The sequence below is a fragment of the Zosterops lateralis genome, assembly GCF_965231275.1.
Source record: "Zosterops lateralis genome assembly, chromosome: 1".
Taxonomy (NCBI): domain Eukaryota; kingdom Metazoa; phylum Chordata; class Aves; order Passeriformes; family Zosteropidae; genus Zosterops; species Zosterops lateralis.
This window is the reverse complement of record NC_139762.1, coordinates 30,586,343-30,605,468: the sequence shown is the minus strand read 5'-3', so window position 1 is coordinate 30,605,468 and position 19,126 is coordinate 30,586,343. Positions and strand designations below refer to the sequence as shown.

The 19,126-nt window shown below is 35.8% G+C and overlaps 1 protein-coding gene across 2 annotated transcripts in view; it reads left to right on the top strand.

Moving 5' to 3' along the window:
- Positions 1–19,126, top strand: part of CRPPA (CDP-L-ribitol pyrophosphorylase A) — a 109,519-nt gene that overhangs the window by 30,145 nt on the left and 60,248 nt on the right. For both annotated transcript variants that reach the window (XM_083860647.1, XM_083860646.1), the window contains exons 4-5: positions 9,198–9,302; positions 15,429–15,474. In XM_083860647.1, the coding sequence (XP_083716773.1) occupies positions 9,198–9,302; positions 15,429–15,474 (151 nt within the window). The remainder of the gene's footprint in view (positions 1–9,197; positions 9,303–15,428; positions 15,475–19,126) is intronic.

Genomic DNA, 19,126 nt, shown 5'->3' with positions numbered 1-19,126 from the left:
ATCTGTGTGGAAAATGTCTAGAGATTGGTACTTTTTGGGACTACATTAAATTAGTGTATCTGTTCATAGCCAACATTAACCAGTCTTTGAATACTAAGCAATTACATTTACTTATGGGCCATTACAGCATCTGCCTGCATAGGAGGGAATGGCTATATATAAACATAGTAATAACAAGATACAAAACAATAGTGTGCCAGAGAGAATCATGCACATACTTGGATGCTGAATTCTGGAGGCAGATGTCCTTCCACTCCCCCAAAATCTCATTGCAAAATGTCCACAGATTGGGTGGAGATGGGGAGAAGAGATAGTCTGCAAACTGTCCAACCTGGTCATTAGTAGCAGAAAAGGAAATCCTAAAATGGTTCTCCTCTAACAAACTCCTGGAAATGTTCAGGGAAGATTTTGCCAGAGTAAGAAAGGAAGTTGGCTATTGTTAGGGCCATTGTAAGAGTATTTGCTCTAAGTATTGTCTTTTCTGTATGTAAATAATAGGGAGTGTATTCCATGTGGATTTTGTAAACTTCTAAAGTACTTTTTGAAAGGGCACAACATTACTGAGATTCTTTTTCAAACATGTGCAAAGCATTTTAATATCCTCTGTAGCAGGGAAGTGGAGTCAGCTGTAGGAGTTTAGCAATATTTTGGCATAGGTCAGGCAAAGTCCTTCGAGGCAAAATGTCTAGACTGATTTGGGGATTTTCCTGTGGCTTCATTCTTTGTTAAAAACATCAATGTCTGTCAAATTATTATTGCCAGGAGCAACAAGCGATTAGATGAACGGTAGTAGACAAATTGTTGACTAAAACCTTGGCAACTTTGGAAGAAAGGGTCAGATTCAGAAAAAGTACTGAAGGATTAAGATGTAAGTGAGACAAAATTTGGGCATTTAATTCCAGTGCTGGAATCCTGAAAAAAAACACCACTCATCCCCTTGTCAAGACTAAAGATACTTGAATCTTCAAGACGCCTCAACTTTTATTTTTAACGTTCACCAAACATGAAACTTTGTGTATATGAAGGCATGTAAGTTGTCACCAGGGTTGGCCAACTTAATATTTTATATCCTGTAAGCATTCACTTGGGCATAATTTTTTTTTGTCTGATTCTGTTCCATCATGAATTAGTGATATGGGTCAGAGCTGTTCATTTTTGTAGTGTAAAAGCACTGAAAAAGAGATCACCATTGTTTTAAACATATGACAAATAGTGCATAAAATATATAAATTTTAGCCTAAGTTGCACTGGATTGTTTCTTGACCTTTGTCTTTTTTTAAAAAGCATCAGGAATCTTTTATTAAGTATATTGTCTTGTAAGGATGATCATTTAATTTCATTCTTATTCAAATGGATTTTGCATTTTCTGTATGCTCTGTGTTTGTATGTGTGTGTAGGTCTGCTTCCTTTTCCACATCCCCAGGCTCTGGTCACCCACTTTACTTTTGTAGTTTATAGTTCTATGTTCAAGACTTATAAGTATATGTCATATAACATCATTATTGTATTTGTCCTAAATCTGCATTCCAGTTTATAGCTATAGATTTCCTTCCTTCTCATTAAAGGTATTCTGAAATACTGAATAAAGAAGTGATTTGTGAATTAGGCAAGAGCTGGCTAGACTAGTAGTAATCTTTTAGTATGATTTGTATGAAGACAGTACTACAAACCAATGTTCTTCTTTGTATGGAGTCCTAAAGGCAGTATTCTTCCATCTGCCTATAGAACAGGTAATTACAGTTTTAGTGTAATTACCTACTTGGTTGGTCCAAGTAAGCTGGGTACTCAGCTGAATGGTTTTTTGAAATTCCTAGCCCTAATTTTAATTATCTGTATACTACTTGTATGGAGAGGGCAAATATCTGTGATCTTTTAAATGTACAATCTAAGCATATGAAATAATCTACAAAAGGAAGCCTTTCTGATTTGTTCATAGGTCATTAGGATTTTAGATATGATGGTTTGAGAGGGAAATTTGTATACTCCTAAATGTTAGAAGAAAATGAGAAGTTTCACATTATTAACAGTACCCTTTCATTGTTGTGGTCCATTTCAGCTTTGATTTTATGACTTGTTTTAGTCACATTTTAAAAAAATAATTTATTTGGAACTTCAATAGAACCTGAGTTCTATTCCACTCATTGCATGCCAAAAGCTAGTAATTTTTTCTTGTTTTGATGCAAAATTGCTATGGTGCTAATTTTTTAATAATGCCGTTTTGCAGAGGTTCTGCCTTTCTCTGTTCGTTGTCAGGCTGATCCATGCAGACTGTTGTTTAACTACAGGGTTGTCAACCTCACCTAAATGAATATTCTAATTTGTATAGTCAGCGGGTTGTAGCTCTGAGATATTTTCCAGAGAGATCTGCTATTTCATCTGACATCTTTTTACCCTGAAAACTTTGCCATGGAGAAGCCCAGAGGAATAAATAATTTTTCCTATGCTTAAAGCCTACCCAATCCTGAAGAATACTTTTCAGGGTAAATATGGTGAAAGAAATTTTGTCAGTAATGCTTTCTTTTATTCAAAAAGTGAAGCTAGATTGGTGGTCTGGAGAAAACTGTGCTAGTTTAGATAGCTCTGTACTTGATTAGTTCTTTGGTGCAATGGTAGAGCCAGGATATTGTCTGAAATCCCCACCTTGCCCTAATTAAATTCTGCCACAAGAATGTTTGGAGAGATTCTAATGCCTTGCACAAGAAAAAAAAAAAAAGGGTTTTTGCTAATGGGATAATTACTTCCATTTTATGTCACTCCTCATCCTGTAGGATCTCAAAGAACTTTGCAAATTCACATATTAGCTCTTGGAACTGTTTGCGGCACTGGTGCAAAGCTTCCACTCCATGGGTGAAATTTGCTGTCTCTGGCAGTGAAAAGGCATTTGGTCTTCAGATATAATTTGGAAGGTGTATGTTCAGGAAACACAATGCAAATATTCAAGTTGGTAGTTAGATTGGATTATGAGAATACTGTTGTTTTATTGGATTTACCTGGTAAGTGTCCTGTATCCATGAGAATCACCTGTTTGGCACAGGCTCAGAAAATGCCGAATACTGTGAGGATCCTGGCATCCTGCATATGGGAGACCACCCACCTAAATTGTCATCTGCTGCTTGTTCTGAGATAGTAACAAAGAAGATGAAGTAGTGAAGCTGGAGGTTTTAATTGCTTGTTATTGACAGTTTGGTGTACTGAAAGGCAAGGAAAAGGACCATTTATGATCTTGCACAATTCAAGAGGTGATTTTTCTGTAGTAAATTTTTCCAAGAGTGAATAGTCTTATCTGTTAAAAAACCCAAAAAACTAAAGATGCTTTCTAGCTTGGCCTGAATTTGGCTCACCTCTGCCAACCTTGATTAAATTATCTGTTGCTTTCTTAATTTTGTAACATGATGTATTTAGAAATCTCTTAACTAGGAGAATGTGAACAATTACTTCTTCAAATTTTCTTAGAATAACCTAAATTATCTTTATTTTCTACATTAGGGCAAGATTTTTCTTGTCTTTGTCTTGTCCAAATAACTGTTTCCCAAGTATTTTTCCAGTTGACAAGATAATTTTAAAAGTGCAAACAATGAGTCCTAATACAGTGTTTTGACTACTACTCTTGTCATATAGAATATTACCATTTTCCTATTTCTTCATGTTGTAACTAAAATATGGGTATTTAGTGTACTTAGAAGCAACATGAGTACCAAAATATTCCAATGAGCAATCAGGAAGCGTTCAGGGGTCTAATGGTAGATTGCCAGGAAATCATGGCATGTATGGAAAAGGCTTTTGCAGTTACTGCATTGAAGGGTGTTGGGATATAGATACAAGTCTGTATAAAAACAGGCTTGCTTAATTCTGTTAGGGAGTAAAATGCTTTATCTTTGTTCTCTTCACTACTACTGCATCTGAATGTATGTCACAACAGTTTTAATAATTAACTACAGTAAAAATAGTTTCAGAGATGAGATAATCTGGTTTTACATTGATCTCAGTGTTTCCTCATTCATGTTTCTTCCTTCTGTTTGCTGCTTCTGCTGTCTCTCATTTAGCTGTGGCATAGATGTAGGCTGAGTGCTTGCTGCAAATCCACTGTTGGATTCAGAATGTTTTAGTTTCAGTGGTAATGAGCATGGCAAAAAAAATCTTTATAAAATATGATAAAAACAGGTCAGTTCAAGTTCAGTGAGAGCTTGTGTCTACTTCTTTTCTTTACTCAGTAAAATGTTCCTGATGATGAATGTTCATGATGTACTCTGGCACTTCAGCAGTGGAAACTTGATTTGCCAGGATCTGGAAACATCCTAAAGCTCTGCTATTGTTGATTAGTTATGCATTTTAAGTGCAAGTGTTCTGATATTGTTACTGAATGGATTTACATGGGAGAATAAAATGGAGATGCTGCTGACAGTGGAAAAAGTGCTAAAGATTACACAGTCAAGGGTTAAAGAAGTGTAAATGCTGGTTCTCACAGGTTAAAAGATACCTGTGTAGAGGAGCATATCTGAAAAATTTCTTTCAGTTAATGCACAAAAGAATATTATTTTGTGTTGTTATAAACTAAGGAATGATGAAAAGATAAGAAAATAACAATGCTGTATGGAAGCTTTTTTAAAATCTGTGCTAGTTCTGTTATATGGTCACCAGTTCCCATATAAAGATACAGTAAATTAATGTTTGAAGTATTGTATTGGAAGCAAGTAAGCATATGGACTATTAGTAAATACCAGAGAGAAGACAGATTGCATAGCTACTCTTTTCTCTAACCTATTATCCTATGTTTACATACAAGGAACAACAATGTACCTTGCATTTTAGGAAGTAGTAGTATTTTTCAAAATGTTTTCAAACTAATTTGGGAGTAGAGGAAAAAGACTTTGTGTAATGCTAAAATCTGTATCTCATTCCACTTGTAGCACTTTATTCAAACATCCACTCTTGGAGAACAAACAAAAAATCCCACCTACAAAAGAGTCCCCAAAACTACCTATTAGAATGCCTTTGAATATTCAACACTGCAAAAGCATTTTTAAGTAACATATTTCCATCTGTGTCATTTAAAGAGCTAAACTATTACATTTTCTTTCTTTTGTGCATATGTTTTGTGCCAATATTCCCAGCTGCTTCCATCATTTCAAATCTGTGGTCTGAAACTTAAACTATGTCTATTGTTTCACAAATCTATGTGTGCGTGTCAAGTTCAGTTAACTGTACACTGTCAAACTTTCAGTAATAAAGGGGCTTTAGAAAGAATAAGAGTTTTAAACAGATTTTTGTATTGTAAATTGAATCTAGATATACACTGAATTACATACAGAAGACTTAGAATGAGAATGGTGGTATACCTAGGTCAGTAAGAATTTTCTTCACAAATATTCTGTAATTTTTGTAGAATCATAGACTATCCTGAGTTGGAAGGGACCATAAGGATCACTGAATCCAACTCCTGGCCCTGCAGAGGGCATCTCCAGTAGTCCCACTGCCTGAGAGCATTGTCCAAATGTTTCTTGAACTCTGCCAGGCTTGGTCTGGATCACTTCCTTGGGGAGCCTGCTCCTTTCCTCTGGATGAAGAACTGCTTCCTAATATCCAACCTAACCTCCACTGATACAACTTCAGATCCTGTCACTGATCAGGTCCATTGCCTCATGTCCTGTCACTGATCAGCAAAGAGATCAGTGTCTGCCCCTCTGCTTCCTCACGTAAGGAAGGTGTAACTCCCTTCAGTCTCCTCTTCTCCAGGCTGAACAGACCAAGTTACTTCAGCTGCTCCTAGTATGGCTTCCCCTCAAGGTCCTTCAGCATCTTTGTTGGCCTCCTTTGGACACTCTTTAATAGTTTAGTGTCTTTTGTATATTGAGGTGCCCTAACACTGCCTGCAGCACTCGAGGTGAGGCCACCCCAGTGCAGAGCAGAGCGGGACAGTCCCTGCCCTTGACTGGCTGGTGATGCTGTGCCTGATGCAGGACTTTTTTAATAGGTTCTTTCTAATAATGCTTAATTTGTTAACTGAATTTCTTAGGGTAGTATAGAAGCTTTTGAATTCCGCATTTTAAATACAGATGTAAAATTTCTCATGAAGATGTTTAGCATGAGATGGTATATAAACAGCTGGCCTTATGCTGCTATTTCATTTCATTGTTCTCCTCTGACATCAGTGTATCAGACTTGGAGAACAGTACACTCTGACAATGTGTTTAGGTTGAAACAATTACAGATAATTAGAGTGGTAAATGTCAGGATATACAAGTGTTAGTGAAATATGTTTTTAATTATTACTTTGCTTTGTGTCATATTTCATCCCTTGAAGCAAGCAATACTCTCAAGATGCCTTAGCCCATTTATGGAACTTCTCCACTCCCTACTAATTATCTGTGATTAATATCTTGCTAAAAAGTTGGAATTGCTTAGTTTTGTACTGGTTGCATTAATTACTCATATATTTAAAAACATTACTTAATTTTATTTCAAAGTAAATTCTTTCACAGCTAAATTTATTTCTGAAATTTTCTCTTCCATTCTGAAGTAAAAATAGAAATACACGGGGGTTTTTTTTAATCGTATGTTATTCACATTAGTGGAAAATAGTTTGTGTTCTACCAGAAAATTTTCCTTAAAAACAAAATGAAAGAAGGAAACGTTTCAGTAAGAAATATTTGGTATTGGAAGTTACTAGGCCATTTCTGGTTTTACTGGCACTTATCACTGTACTTCTTTACTTGAGGGATCATTGCACTTTTATGTATTTTGGAGACAGAGTTCCCTACTCCTTTATCTTTTTTATTGAGCTTTTTTGTATCGTGTTTATTTAAATTTCTGCTTAATTTGAAAATGTTCCAAAGTGGTTTATTGAAACCCCTTTCATTTTAAGTTACTCTATGTTCTTGTGTCCATTTTATTTTGTAACTCAAACTAAAAAACTGTAAAGAACAATAACATTTAAAGTACTTTTCTGAGCTGACAAACTAAAATGACAGAATTTACTGATTTAAATAGTATAAAAGTGATAGCTGTGTTTTTTTTCCTAGGATGTCTGTGTATGTATGAGTATTGCAATTCAGATTTGTAGTGCCAATGAATTCCTTGAATATGACTGATACATTATAAAAAAAAAATAGAAACTAAAATTTTTCTTAATCTGTTTTAATAAACTTCTTCAGGAACTTAATAAAAAGAAAAGTAGGTTGTATTGAACTCTCTTTTGGTTCTTCTTTAACCCGCTGAATTTTTTACACACTTGGCAATTTTGATTTCTCGAATCCTGGAGGGTACTGGAAATTACTAAGCACAGTATCTTTGAGACATGAATTTGTAGACACATGGTTAAATTTGACACAGTGGAATTGTTTGTAAAGGAAAGCTTATGTATTTCAGAGCTAATTGTCATTCTTTAAGGACTTCGCTGGCATCTTGTTTGAGATTGATTTGAGGTGATAACAACCTAAGTGCATTAATGAGATGTTTCACAGAAGCTTTTACTGAAGACTCTTGAAGGAAACCTAAAGATTTGGGATAAGAGAAAGGACTTACCAGAGTAGATTGTTTGTTAGAAGAGAAGAAACAAAGCCAAGTGCATGACCAGTTTTCATTGCAGTAAATCACCACTGAAGTTTCATGATGGTCTGTACTGAGACTTGTGCAGTTATTTTGTTCATAAAAATTTTGGAACAGGAAGTGGAGGTACCCATTATTTTTTTTTTCTGTGTAGTAGAGATGAGGGCTGTGAAGGTTTGTAGAAGGATGTTACGATAAAATTCATAGATAAGTGTAGGTAAATGGAGGGCAAAAGAGTTATCAAAGTTTTTAAGTAGTTTCCACACCTGGGATGACTGAATAGATATTGATCTCTTTATCTGTGGAAAGATGAGAGAAGAGATGTGGTGGAGCATTTTGAAGGGTTGAGGAGGTGGTTTTTCTGTCAGAATAACAGAAGATGTGATGAAAAGAGTGATGAATGAGATACTCCCTGCTGCAGTGGCTAAAAAAATACTGCTATTCAAAAAATAATAGGGTGAATTTAGGATTCCTGTAATTCACTGAGTGCTGTTAAGGCAGTCACTTCTGGTTCAGTGTCTCCCTCAGAGACTTTTTATTAGGGATTTCTGAAGCCAGAATAAGAGCTTTGTATGAGGCAAAGGGAGCATTCTGGGAAAGTAAGAATATATTCTTGCCTTGTTCTTTCTTATTTGTTGTTGACAATTCATTCTGAATTAGAGACTGGGTCATGTGCTAGCCAGCCTGTGATCTTCTCACATCTCTCTTTTTTTTAATAAAAGATGCTATCTTAAGTTATCCTAGTTATATGGAATTTGTATTTCTGAACGGACTGGTAATTTAGCAACATGAAAATGGAGTAGAACTTTCTTATCTTAGTTAGGCTGATTCATCTTGAAGTAGTCCTGACTAATAAACTCCCAGTACCTGCTTTTCTACCTATGTTTTGGCTCAGAATATTCTTCTCCTTATTCAGTTTTTCATTAATGAGGTTCTTATAATCAGTATCAATAGGAAGCCAAACTACTAGGGAGCTTGGGAAGGGTGTGTCAAGAGAATAATATCTTTTCTATATGACTAAAAGGTAGATAAACCTTTGTTTGTTGTGTTGTGGTTTTGTTTTGTTGTTTTTTTTTAATCTGTAAGGATCATGGAGCAGCATAGGACTGCTATTTTCTGTGCAGATAACTGGAGAAAAAGATAGAGGGAACTACATAAGGAATACAGAGGTTCTTAGTTACTACCATCCCTTTTTTGATGCTGCAATAACCAAAGCAGCATTGGAGTAGTCATGTTACTACATCTGTGAAATTGTTCCCATACTCTAAAGGTTTGTCACTGGAAGGTCAGTGATGTCTGTCAGTGAGGCCTCTCTCAACTCCATCGAGAATTTTTTTTTTACATGTAACTTCTCATTCATTTATTTAACAATGTAAAGGCTTAGAAATATACTTGCAGCACCTAACTGAATCATCTGTGCTTATAAAGTGTTTATTTACTTCTGTAGGACTTTGCTGAATAGCCACAATTTTGCATAAGCCTCTTGGAACAGTTTTATTTCTCATCCGTGCTAAACCTATGTGCCTAATACAGATGTGTTACTGGGGATAGGTTTGTTGAGATGTGAGGTTTAATTAATGAAAGAAAATGTGTTATCACTTAGAAGTATCTAAGACTAATTTAGGATATTTTTTCTTTTTTAATTACTTCAGTGTACAGACTATGACCTGGATTATGGAACTGAATGTTTGCATCTGGCTCTGAAATACTGTAAAACAAATGCCAAACTTGTTGAAGGAACAACTGACCTCTGGAAGGTAAAGACAATAATAATAACTAGTTATATATATATAATTTTAAATTAATAAAATTTGCATATTACCATAAAAATTCATATGTGTTTTCAATTGTAATTTAGGCTTTTCTGTTTCATTTTTCAGAATTAATTTTGTCTGAGCTCTTTTTAGAGCTCATTATTGTAGAGAGGCTTGGGCAGGTAATCAATGAAGACAGCATTTTAATGAATATCACCTTGTATGGGGACTTCTTTCATATTATTTCATCAACATTTCCCTTACTGCCTCTTGCACTGGGAAAGGAAGAAAGACCAACAGAAAGCACTGCAAGAAAAGTTCAATTTATTCTTCACTATGGTTATTAATTAAGCTTTTGCCACCTTCTATCTTGTGTAGTTTGAGCTGAAAAAGCCAAGTTCTCTCACACCATCTTAGCAGCCCTCTACTGGCTTCCTCCTGTTCCTCTTTGTGTTATACTGGGGAGTCCAAAACTAAAAATAGTCCTCTGGAGTGTTCTCTGAAGGGCCAAATACAGGGGAATATTTCCTATATTACCTATAATGAGGACTACTTCCTTACTGATACAGACCTATTGGATTCCTTTTCTCCATTGCTCCCCACTGCTGACTCATGCTCAGCTTGTCCAGAAGGTCCTTCTCTGTAAAACTGTTTTCTTTATATCAGCATCAACATGGACTGCTGCTGCTAAGGATACATGTGTGTGTATGTTTGTTATTGACCACAAAGTTTCTCTCAGCTCCTTTCTCCAGGCTTTCAGGATCATTCTAAATTACTGGTAGACCCTTGAGCATCTAGAATGAATACTTGTTCATTTGCTGTTCATTAAACAATACTTGTTCATTCATTTCATCTACTAGTTTTCTGAGCGTTTCCCTTTTCTCAGGTTGTTAATAAAGATGTTAGGCAGTATTTTCCCCAGTATTAGGTCCCAAGGAATAGCACTAGTAACCAGTCCCCAGTTTCATTTGGACTTGAACTTGTGCACATCTCTGTTCTAAAAGAGACTTGTTGAAGTGTCAGTGTCACTCCAACACTGTTTATGAAATAAAATCCTGATGCTGTTAACTTTTTAGCATGTGGGACCCATTACAGTAGCACTGGACTTTAAAGAGGCCTATAAACATTTGGAAAATGATAACATGTGAAAATGGAAGGGAAGGGAAGCCCTCCCCCTATGGAGGAAAGAGCAGCAGAGACATTGCAACCTCCATTTCCCATCCCCATGTGCCACTGGAGCAGAGGAGGTGGGGAGAATTGGGAGTGAAGTTGAGCCTGTGAAAAAGGGAATGGTTGGGTGAAGAAGTTTTAATATCTGGTTTTATTTCACATTATCCTACTATGATTTGATTGGTAATAAATTAAACTAATTTCCCTGAGTTGACTCTGGTTTTTGTGATCTCTCCCTGTCCATACCTTGACCCATGAGCCATTTGTTATATTTTCTCTCCCCTATCCACTTGAAGAGGGGAATGACAGAGCAGTTTTGGTGGACACCTGGTATCCATCCAAGGTCAACCCAGCAACAGTCTTAGTGTTGACAGTATTGTGCAGAGTGTGGCAGTAGCAAGAATATCCATTTATGTGCAGACACTGTGCTGAAGGCAATGCAGAGCAGTGAGTATTTTACATACAGTAAGCACAAAGAAGTAGGTGCCAAGTCATTAAAGTACCTTCTTGCATCTTGTGTCCTAATTTTGTGGTTTAAACTTGGTGTCTTCTGTGGCTTGTAAAGACATTAAAAGTGAAAGGCATAAAAACGAAAAGGTCTGTAAAATACTACATTGTTTCTGCAGGAAATACTCATTTCAGTTGAGAGCCTACAGAGCAATACAGCTCCTTCTTGAATAGCAGTCAGTGTTGGTCACCCTGTGGCGAGGTGTTTGGCATATGACTTGGAGCAGTACCATTAAAGAAGAGAACAGTCATGCTTGGTCTGCAGTTTCATGAAGTGCAGAAGACTACCAATTTTCTCAAGTGGTTCTTGCTCACAAAATGATTAGGGACTATTGCTGTTATTAATCAGCTCTCAGAAACACAATTGTCTTTCCTTAATTGTCACAATACTGTAATTTGTAATATATTGTTATTATTTTCTGCTAGGTTTTTAATGCTGAGCTAAATGAAATTTCATATGCCAAGAACTGATGTTCTCTCAATGGCTCCAGTCTTATTTTTTCAACTCAAGGCAAAAAGATATTCCATCCAGATAAATGAGAACTGAGATAAATAATTGTTTTTCAGTTGAGGTTTCAGAGGATGTGTAACAGAAGGACTGCAGCCAGTTAACATTTTCTAAAGTTCGAGTATTAAAAACCAGTTTCATCCTATGTGGACCTTGAATCTTTAAAGAGCAGATCAGATATTTGTAAGAATTCAGTTTATGCATGAGGTGCACAACTTAACATAAAATGACTCAAAGCTGTGGGAAAATGTTTATATATATATATAATGTTTTATATATTCTTGAATTAACACCTACACTTGTACATTAGGAAAATAACATTTCGAAGTCACTGCTGGTGCTAAAGCAGGAGATTTTTCATTTTCTGGGAACAAATGACAAAATTGAAATAATTCTTTGTAGCAAAACCAAGAAATTATTCAATTTTTTTTCAGTGTTATAAATATTTATAAGTTCTATTTTAAAGATAGTTATTATATAGCTATTTATAAGATATTTGATATCAGGATGGCAAAAAAAAAAAAGAAAAAAGAAACAGAAAGTCTCTATCAACACCACATTTTCAGTTTCTCTGTGTTTGATACTTTGGAAGTAAAATTACCTTAAATATTTTGGGGCAATATTCTCTTGAAGTGTAAAATCAACTAACAGAATGTATATGTTATACTCTAATATGTGTGTGTGTGTTGTAGATAAAAAGTTCAGTATAATAACAGTTTTTAAAAATTGAGACCGATCTATAGACAATGTTGACAGAGTGAAAAATCCTTACTATTTCTAAAAGGCAAGAAATTATTTTCTAATCCTACAAAACTATCCCATACAAAGGAGATCTGTATGATGTCTTAGTATAAGAGGGAAAAATGAAAAAAAAAAAAAATTAAATGCAGTACATTTTTATATGTGTGTGATGATAACTTTATTGTATTTGTTCAGTAAAGGGCTGGATTTTTGCATTTAATGTACATTTTTATAAGTCTGAACCATTCATCAAGCTAAATCAGTTTGAAGACTTTGAACTATCACATGGAAGTAATTTTGGGGAATAACTTCTAAAAGAACATCTTCCTAGGCATTGAAAACGTGTAGTCTGAAAATTAACAAAGAAAGGCACACAGGAAAACAAACTCATCTGTTTATTTTTGAGACTTTATTAAAGAAGTACGATAGATTGTTTATTATACAGAAAAGTAGAAATGTTTAGTAAGTAAGACTGCTCTGCCTTCGCTATAAGCAGGTCATGTTTTCATGTTCTGTGACTGTGAGGTATTTGTGTTGAGTTTTAATACTTGGCCTAGTGATATCCTGGATTGCATCAATAACATTCCAGAAATCTTGGACCACTGGATGTTCAAGAGGAAAAAATGAAAATTAATATTGTCATATGAAATATGAGAATTTGAGTAATTGGGAGCCTGTGAGTTTGATATTGATCAACAAAACAAAAGGGTGCACTGCTACAGGCAAAACTTGATCAATGAAGAGTCGTGTGATTAAAGTAATTAATGCCAACCAACATGGAATTTACTTATTTTGTGAAATTGACTTCAAGACCTTATTACAAGACTATAATCTTGGCTGATAGAGATGGTAGTGCTGATACAACATAAAACTGGCAGAAGTTTGACTTGCTACTACATGACATCTTAATTAAAAATAGGATGACTAGTTCTTATTAAATAGATGAAAAATTAGATAATTGATATATTTCGAAAGATAATTCTCACCCTGTCTCACCAGTTTCTGCAGAAACTGTTGCTGTCTCTAAGGTATTTAACAGCTGTCTGATAAAGTTTGCAGACAAAGATTTAAGGATTTGCAAATAAAAATATAATTGATCAGAAGTAACCTATTTATAAGGATTACTTGACAAACATTTTAAACAAAGAGTATGCTTTTCATTGCAGCCAAATATAAGGAACTGATTTTAGAAACAAATGATGTATAGGGCATATTTAGTGGATTGTCCTTGGAAGGAAGTGACTTTGAATGTGGTGTAGGAATCACAGAGGATAGGAAGTTTCCACTGTGTATGGGCAAAATACCATATGTCAGCCATGGGTAGAGAAACAAGAATATGAAATTAGAAAAGAGATGTTCTAGTATTACAAGTGCATCTAGAATGCTATGGACAACTCTGGGCTCAAGCTCTGTGCAAATGTTATAATAGGGAACTGAATTTAGCATCTTAGTCAAATTGAAAGAGGTGTTTAGAACTCTCCCTCCTTGACTAGTAAAGGGTGGTCACAGAGGGTATCTGGAAGGATTTTTCTGTGAACTCTGCAATTTTCACAAAACTTATAGGAGCTTGTATAAGATTATGGAAGAATTACTCATGAAGCAATGTGATATGGTCTTCGATTATTTATTTCTCTAGAAAACAAAGCATTTACTGATGACTGTCTCAAAATTTCAGAAGAGATTTTTTAAAGGTTCATTCTTAACCTTTTATTATCCCATTCCGTTTTCTTGAAGACTGCACCTACCATTCTTTTAGATCAGACTCTTTAAAAATACTTTCTTGGCTCAGAGAGACTGTAAATGTTAGAGTGTGAGACCATTTCTAAGAGACTTTAGTCTTGTTTCTTGAAAGGTTTTGAGATAACAGTCTGTTATACTTTACTGAAAGTTCAGTATAAAGGCTCTTTAGAATCTGGTGAATAGAAAGAAACTTTGCCACAAAATCAGTCACTCAATTGGTCACTCTATCCTTAAATCTAATTTCAAGACATTGATTCTTCCCAACAGTAAGTAGAAATGTAAATGTCTGTGTCTAAAGTCAAACTCCTAAAATTTATCAGGATTAGATTCATTCTCTGGCTGCTCCTCCTGCAGGATAAACTGTAAGTTAGTTTTTAATTTTAAAATAATATAATGCATTGGGGAAATCATGAGGTGTTATTCATCTGTGTCTGACTGTAATACAGAGCTTAATTTATGAGGTTGAAAGGAAAGTGGCTACAAGAACCCTTATGTTAAATTCAATCACTTACTTGAAGACTAAGATGCTGATATTGTTAGTGGTGTCCTGCTGTAAGATTTACCTTGCAACACTAAAGTTTTGTAATCCTTTTCAATTCATTTCATTAAAAGAAATTATTCAGACTCTAGAGAAAAAAATTCAGAAAGTCTAGTAGAATTTTATTTATCATAAAATGAATTTACAGTAAAAACAAATAGAAATATTTGAGAGTCATGTCAGTTCAAGTCACTGCTTGTGATTGTGAAGACATTGCTAGCAAAGGCTGTTAATGTCTTGGGTAGATACTGACTGTAATTTTCTGTTATTTTATTGGCAAAGCCTATTATTGCAACCGTCAGCCACCACGAGGGTACAAAGATACGAAGGGTGTTTTTGCAAGTACCAAGTAAATATTCAGTATCTTATTGTTCATCTAACTTGATCTGAATAATGTCTTCAAGAAGAATTTGATGTTTATTAATTCTCTGAAAGTTCACACAGTCTACTTGTAGTCTCACTGACTCCCACTGGTTAATTGGACTTTCATTAACAGTAATAGTCTTGCACTACTGAAAAATTGCACCTATATTAAAAGCAATAACAATGTTTCTCCCTGGCTGTCATTTTTATGATCCCATGTCCTGTTAAAAATTTATCTATTTGCAGTAAAATTGGAGTAGAATGAATGTGTGAAAAAACCAGATGCATTATCACGATTTTTCAAAGGATTGAAAATACTTTTAGGTTTCAAATGAGTTCTAAGCCGATTTAAGTGTTTGGAAAAGGGGTTTTCTCAAGTCTCCAGTAGTTTCTACAACCTCTGCTCTCATAATATGCCAGTGATATTTTACCAAAATTAAGAAATTGACAATCACTTGTTTATGGTGTTTAAAATGTGAAGAATTGCCTTCAGGGTGTTGTTTTATTGGTTTTACATTCCTTCCTGCTGTGTTAAATCTAATGAGGCTTGTCTGTCCTTTAGGTGACCTACAAGCGGGATCTGTATGCAGCTGAATCAATCATTAAGGGTATGTGTTTGTCCTTGTGACTGTCAGTTTGCATATTCCTGATTCTGATTAAGAATTTTGTGTGTGGTGGTTTGAAATGCCTTCAAGAAAAGTTGTATGATGGATAAAATGTGCTTAGGCAAGTTGTTTTAGCTTGTTTACTGGAATCGTTGTATTAGCCATATTTATCTTTATTTCCTTCTCTCAGAATACAGAACCTTATAAAAAGCTGTGTATATTACAGTCAAATAGAGATTAATTTTGAAGGGTCTTATAAGGAATAAACAATTTTTTTTTAATTTGCAGGTCAGTTCTGAATATGTTCTGTGTTTCTTTTCTAGGTAGTAGAGTGAATATTAAATATTAACTCTTTAGGGCTCTTCAGTGTTTTACATACAGGCAGTTATTGCCTAAATTGATATAGTAGTTATGTGATATAGAGGTATTTAATGACTTTATAAATATGTTGTTAAATACTTTGTTAACCTTTTTTTTTTTGGGGGTGGCAGTGGTTTCACACCAGTTCAACATTAAGAATGGATTTAGCCTTTATATAGGTGGACTCCCTCTAAAAACAATGTAGGAAGGAAAAATTCTCAAATACTGTATAATGAGATTGTTATTGTAAACTCACAGGCAGTGATTCAGGGGACTCTTGCCTGAGTCCTTGTTGAAAACTGAGGGATAAAACCCTAGAAACTGATGAAGAGAAAGGGACTTCCCTTTGGATTAAAAATTCCTTTCCAGAGAACAAAAATTGCGGTTCCTATTTAAGAAAATCAGAGCAAAACCTGTGTGCTATTGGGGCACAGTGATTGACTGGCTAGTTGTTCACTCTTGTTATTATAGTGGGCAAATATTTCATATTAGATGCATTGTTAGAACTACTTAAGTGAAATTTTCAGGCACAAATCAAAAAGGTAGAACTGGGAAGCATGGAAATTTCTGGTTCTGACAGTCAATGGGCTCTCATCTTCATAGCTAGAAGCCTGAGATTTTTTAAAATCCTACTTTTTGTAGTATTCTTAGAAGTCCCACACTCCTAGCTTTCAAGCTTAGGAATTCCAAACATTTTGAAGAAAAGGTGTCAGGGAGTAGTTGACACGAATTTACAAACCAGGAATTATGCCTGACCAACACAATAGCCTTCTAAAATGAAATGTACAGCTTGGTGGATGAGAGGAAAGCAGTGGATAGGGTTGACTTGATTTCAGAATGGCTTTCGACACTGACTCCCATGACATTCTCATTGACAGTCTGATGAAGTACAGACTAGAAAAGTGTATGTGGATTGAACTTTCAGGCTCAAAGAGTCAAGTCCAGTTAGAGCCCAGTCATTAGTGGTCTACCCTAGGGGTAGTTAAAATCTGCACTAATGATCTGAATGAGGGCACCCTCAGCAAGTGTGCAGATAGTATAATATTGGGAGGAGTAGTTGATAGGCTGGGTGGTTGTGCTGCCATTCAGAAGGACTTTGACAGGCTGCAGAAATGGGTGAACAGGTGTTCATGAGATTCAGAAAGGGGAAATGCAGTTCCTGCCCTTGGAGTTGCACCATTTCAGACTGGGGACTGAACAACTGGAAGGCAGCTTTGCAAAAAAAGGCCCTGACAGGTCTTGGTAGACAAGAAATTGAACTGGAGCTGGCAATACACCCCTAAATTGAGCAGGGGTTGGCAACATACCCTTATGGCAAAGAAGGCCAACAGCTCCCTGGGCTACAGTAGGCTAAAGAGGGTGATCCTTCCTCTGTGTTCAGCACTGGTGAGCTCACATCTGGAGTGTTGGGTCCAAATCTGGGTTTCCACATCAGGGGAGAGATGATCATACTGAAGAGAATCATGCAAAGAGCCATGACAATGATTAAGTAGTGGAACATCTCTCAAATGAGGATATGCTGTTGATGCCTAGAGAGGCTACCTGGAAGACAGGCTAGGCAGAGTTAAAGGAATAATATGGGTATTTATTAAAAGGCCTTCAAAGAATACACTTTGGGCAGTACAAGAGCCTGGCTGCAGTTTGACCCAAGATGGACCCAAGATGGATGAATGGTCATGAGTTTTCACACTTTTATAAGTTTCGGTCCATTTACATATTGGGGTTAATTGTCCAATTACACCTTCAGGTTGTGAAGTCCCATCCTCTCAGTTTGCTCTCCTCAATTTGCTGTTGTTTATACTTGTGCCTGAAGCTGCAACGGTGTTCTTGGTTCTGAGCCTGGAAAAGGATTGTTTTGTCTAACTGAACTGTGAAGACAACTTACTAACACTTTATATGAAGTTCAGAGTCAGACATTAAGGCAGTACAGAATCTGAAAAATACAAAAGCTAAAACTTATGGCTTCATTGCATAGACTGTTGTGTCTGGAGAGGAGAAGTCTCACAGGGATCTTAGCAGTGTTTATAGATGCCAGATGGGGCACAGTGAAGAAGATGAAACCTTCCTCAGTGGAAGACTTCCTCAGTGGTCAAAAAATTACAAACCTGGAATGAAACTAACCTTCATCCAAATGATTTTTCATGCTCCTGTGTATACTAGGGCTTCAATAATCTCATAGATCTTTAAATGAGATTAGGGTTTTATATATATATATATATATATATATATATATATGTATATGTAATGTTAATACTTTTTTTTCCTTAATGCCAGTACGATCTTTTCCATCTGTTGCTTATAATAAAAAGCTTGTGTAGTTTAAAGTAAAAATGAAGACCTTCATGGTGGTCAATCAGGCTAATCCCTTTACTTACCTAATATCCCTTTGCTATGGCAGCATACAATTTATCTGCTTCAGTAATCGCAGTGGACTTACTATGTTGGTCTCTATGAAGATCTGTATTTTAAGATCGTTGAAGTTTAGATTTGCTTCTTGCTGCATTGCATGAGTTCAGGAAGCAGAAGCCTTACGTTGTTATGAAGCCTTGTTATGCAAGCAGTATAATGAATCCTTCATAGTAAATTAGGACACTGCATAACAGAGTTATCTTACATAATTAATTATCTTTAATGGAGTTTTGAATTGGCACTGTTAGTCCTCCAAGACAGCAGTTTGAAAGTCGTGCCTTATCTATTTTTTGCCCTTCCAAAGGCTTAAAATCTCAGACCTTCAGGTGGCTATAGCATGAATTATTTTGTTAGTGGACAGTTGAACCATGTAAATTAATATTAGGGAGATGATTTATGCACCATTCATTCCACACTTAAAGCATATTTAAGGCAAGAATATATTTTTGTCCTTTGGAGCATCATCCTGATGTACCCCTGTATCGCATAATTTTGTCTTATGGTTGTTAATTTTACAGAAGAAATCTTATTAGCTATGTTCTGCTGTGTTGTGCTGCTTCTATGGGAAACCTTCAAGGGCAGGTCACCTTGGAGAATGGCAACCATCCTACAAGCCAAGGCATGCTCAGTTGGGCCTTTCCTACAAGCTGGGTGATTGACTGTATCACAGTGTCTGTTTTTATTGAGAGTTCAGAACCCACTACATGGTGCTATATTGCAGAATCACAGAATCATAGCATGACCTGGGTTGGAAAGGACCTTAAAGACTATCTAGTTCTAAGCCCATGGCCATCAGCAGGGGCACCTTTCAGTAGATCGGGTTGCTCAGAGCCCCATCCAACCTGGCCTTGAACACTTCCAGGGATGGGGCACCCACAACTTCTCT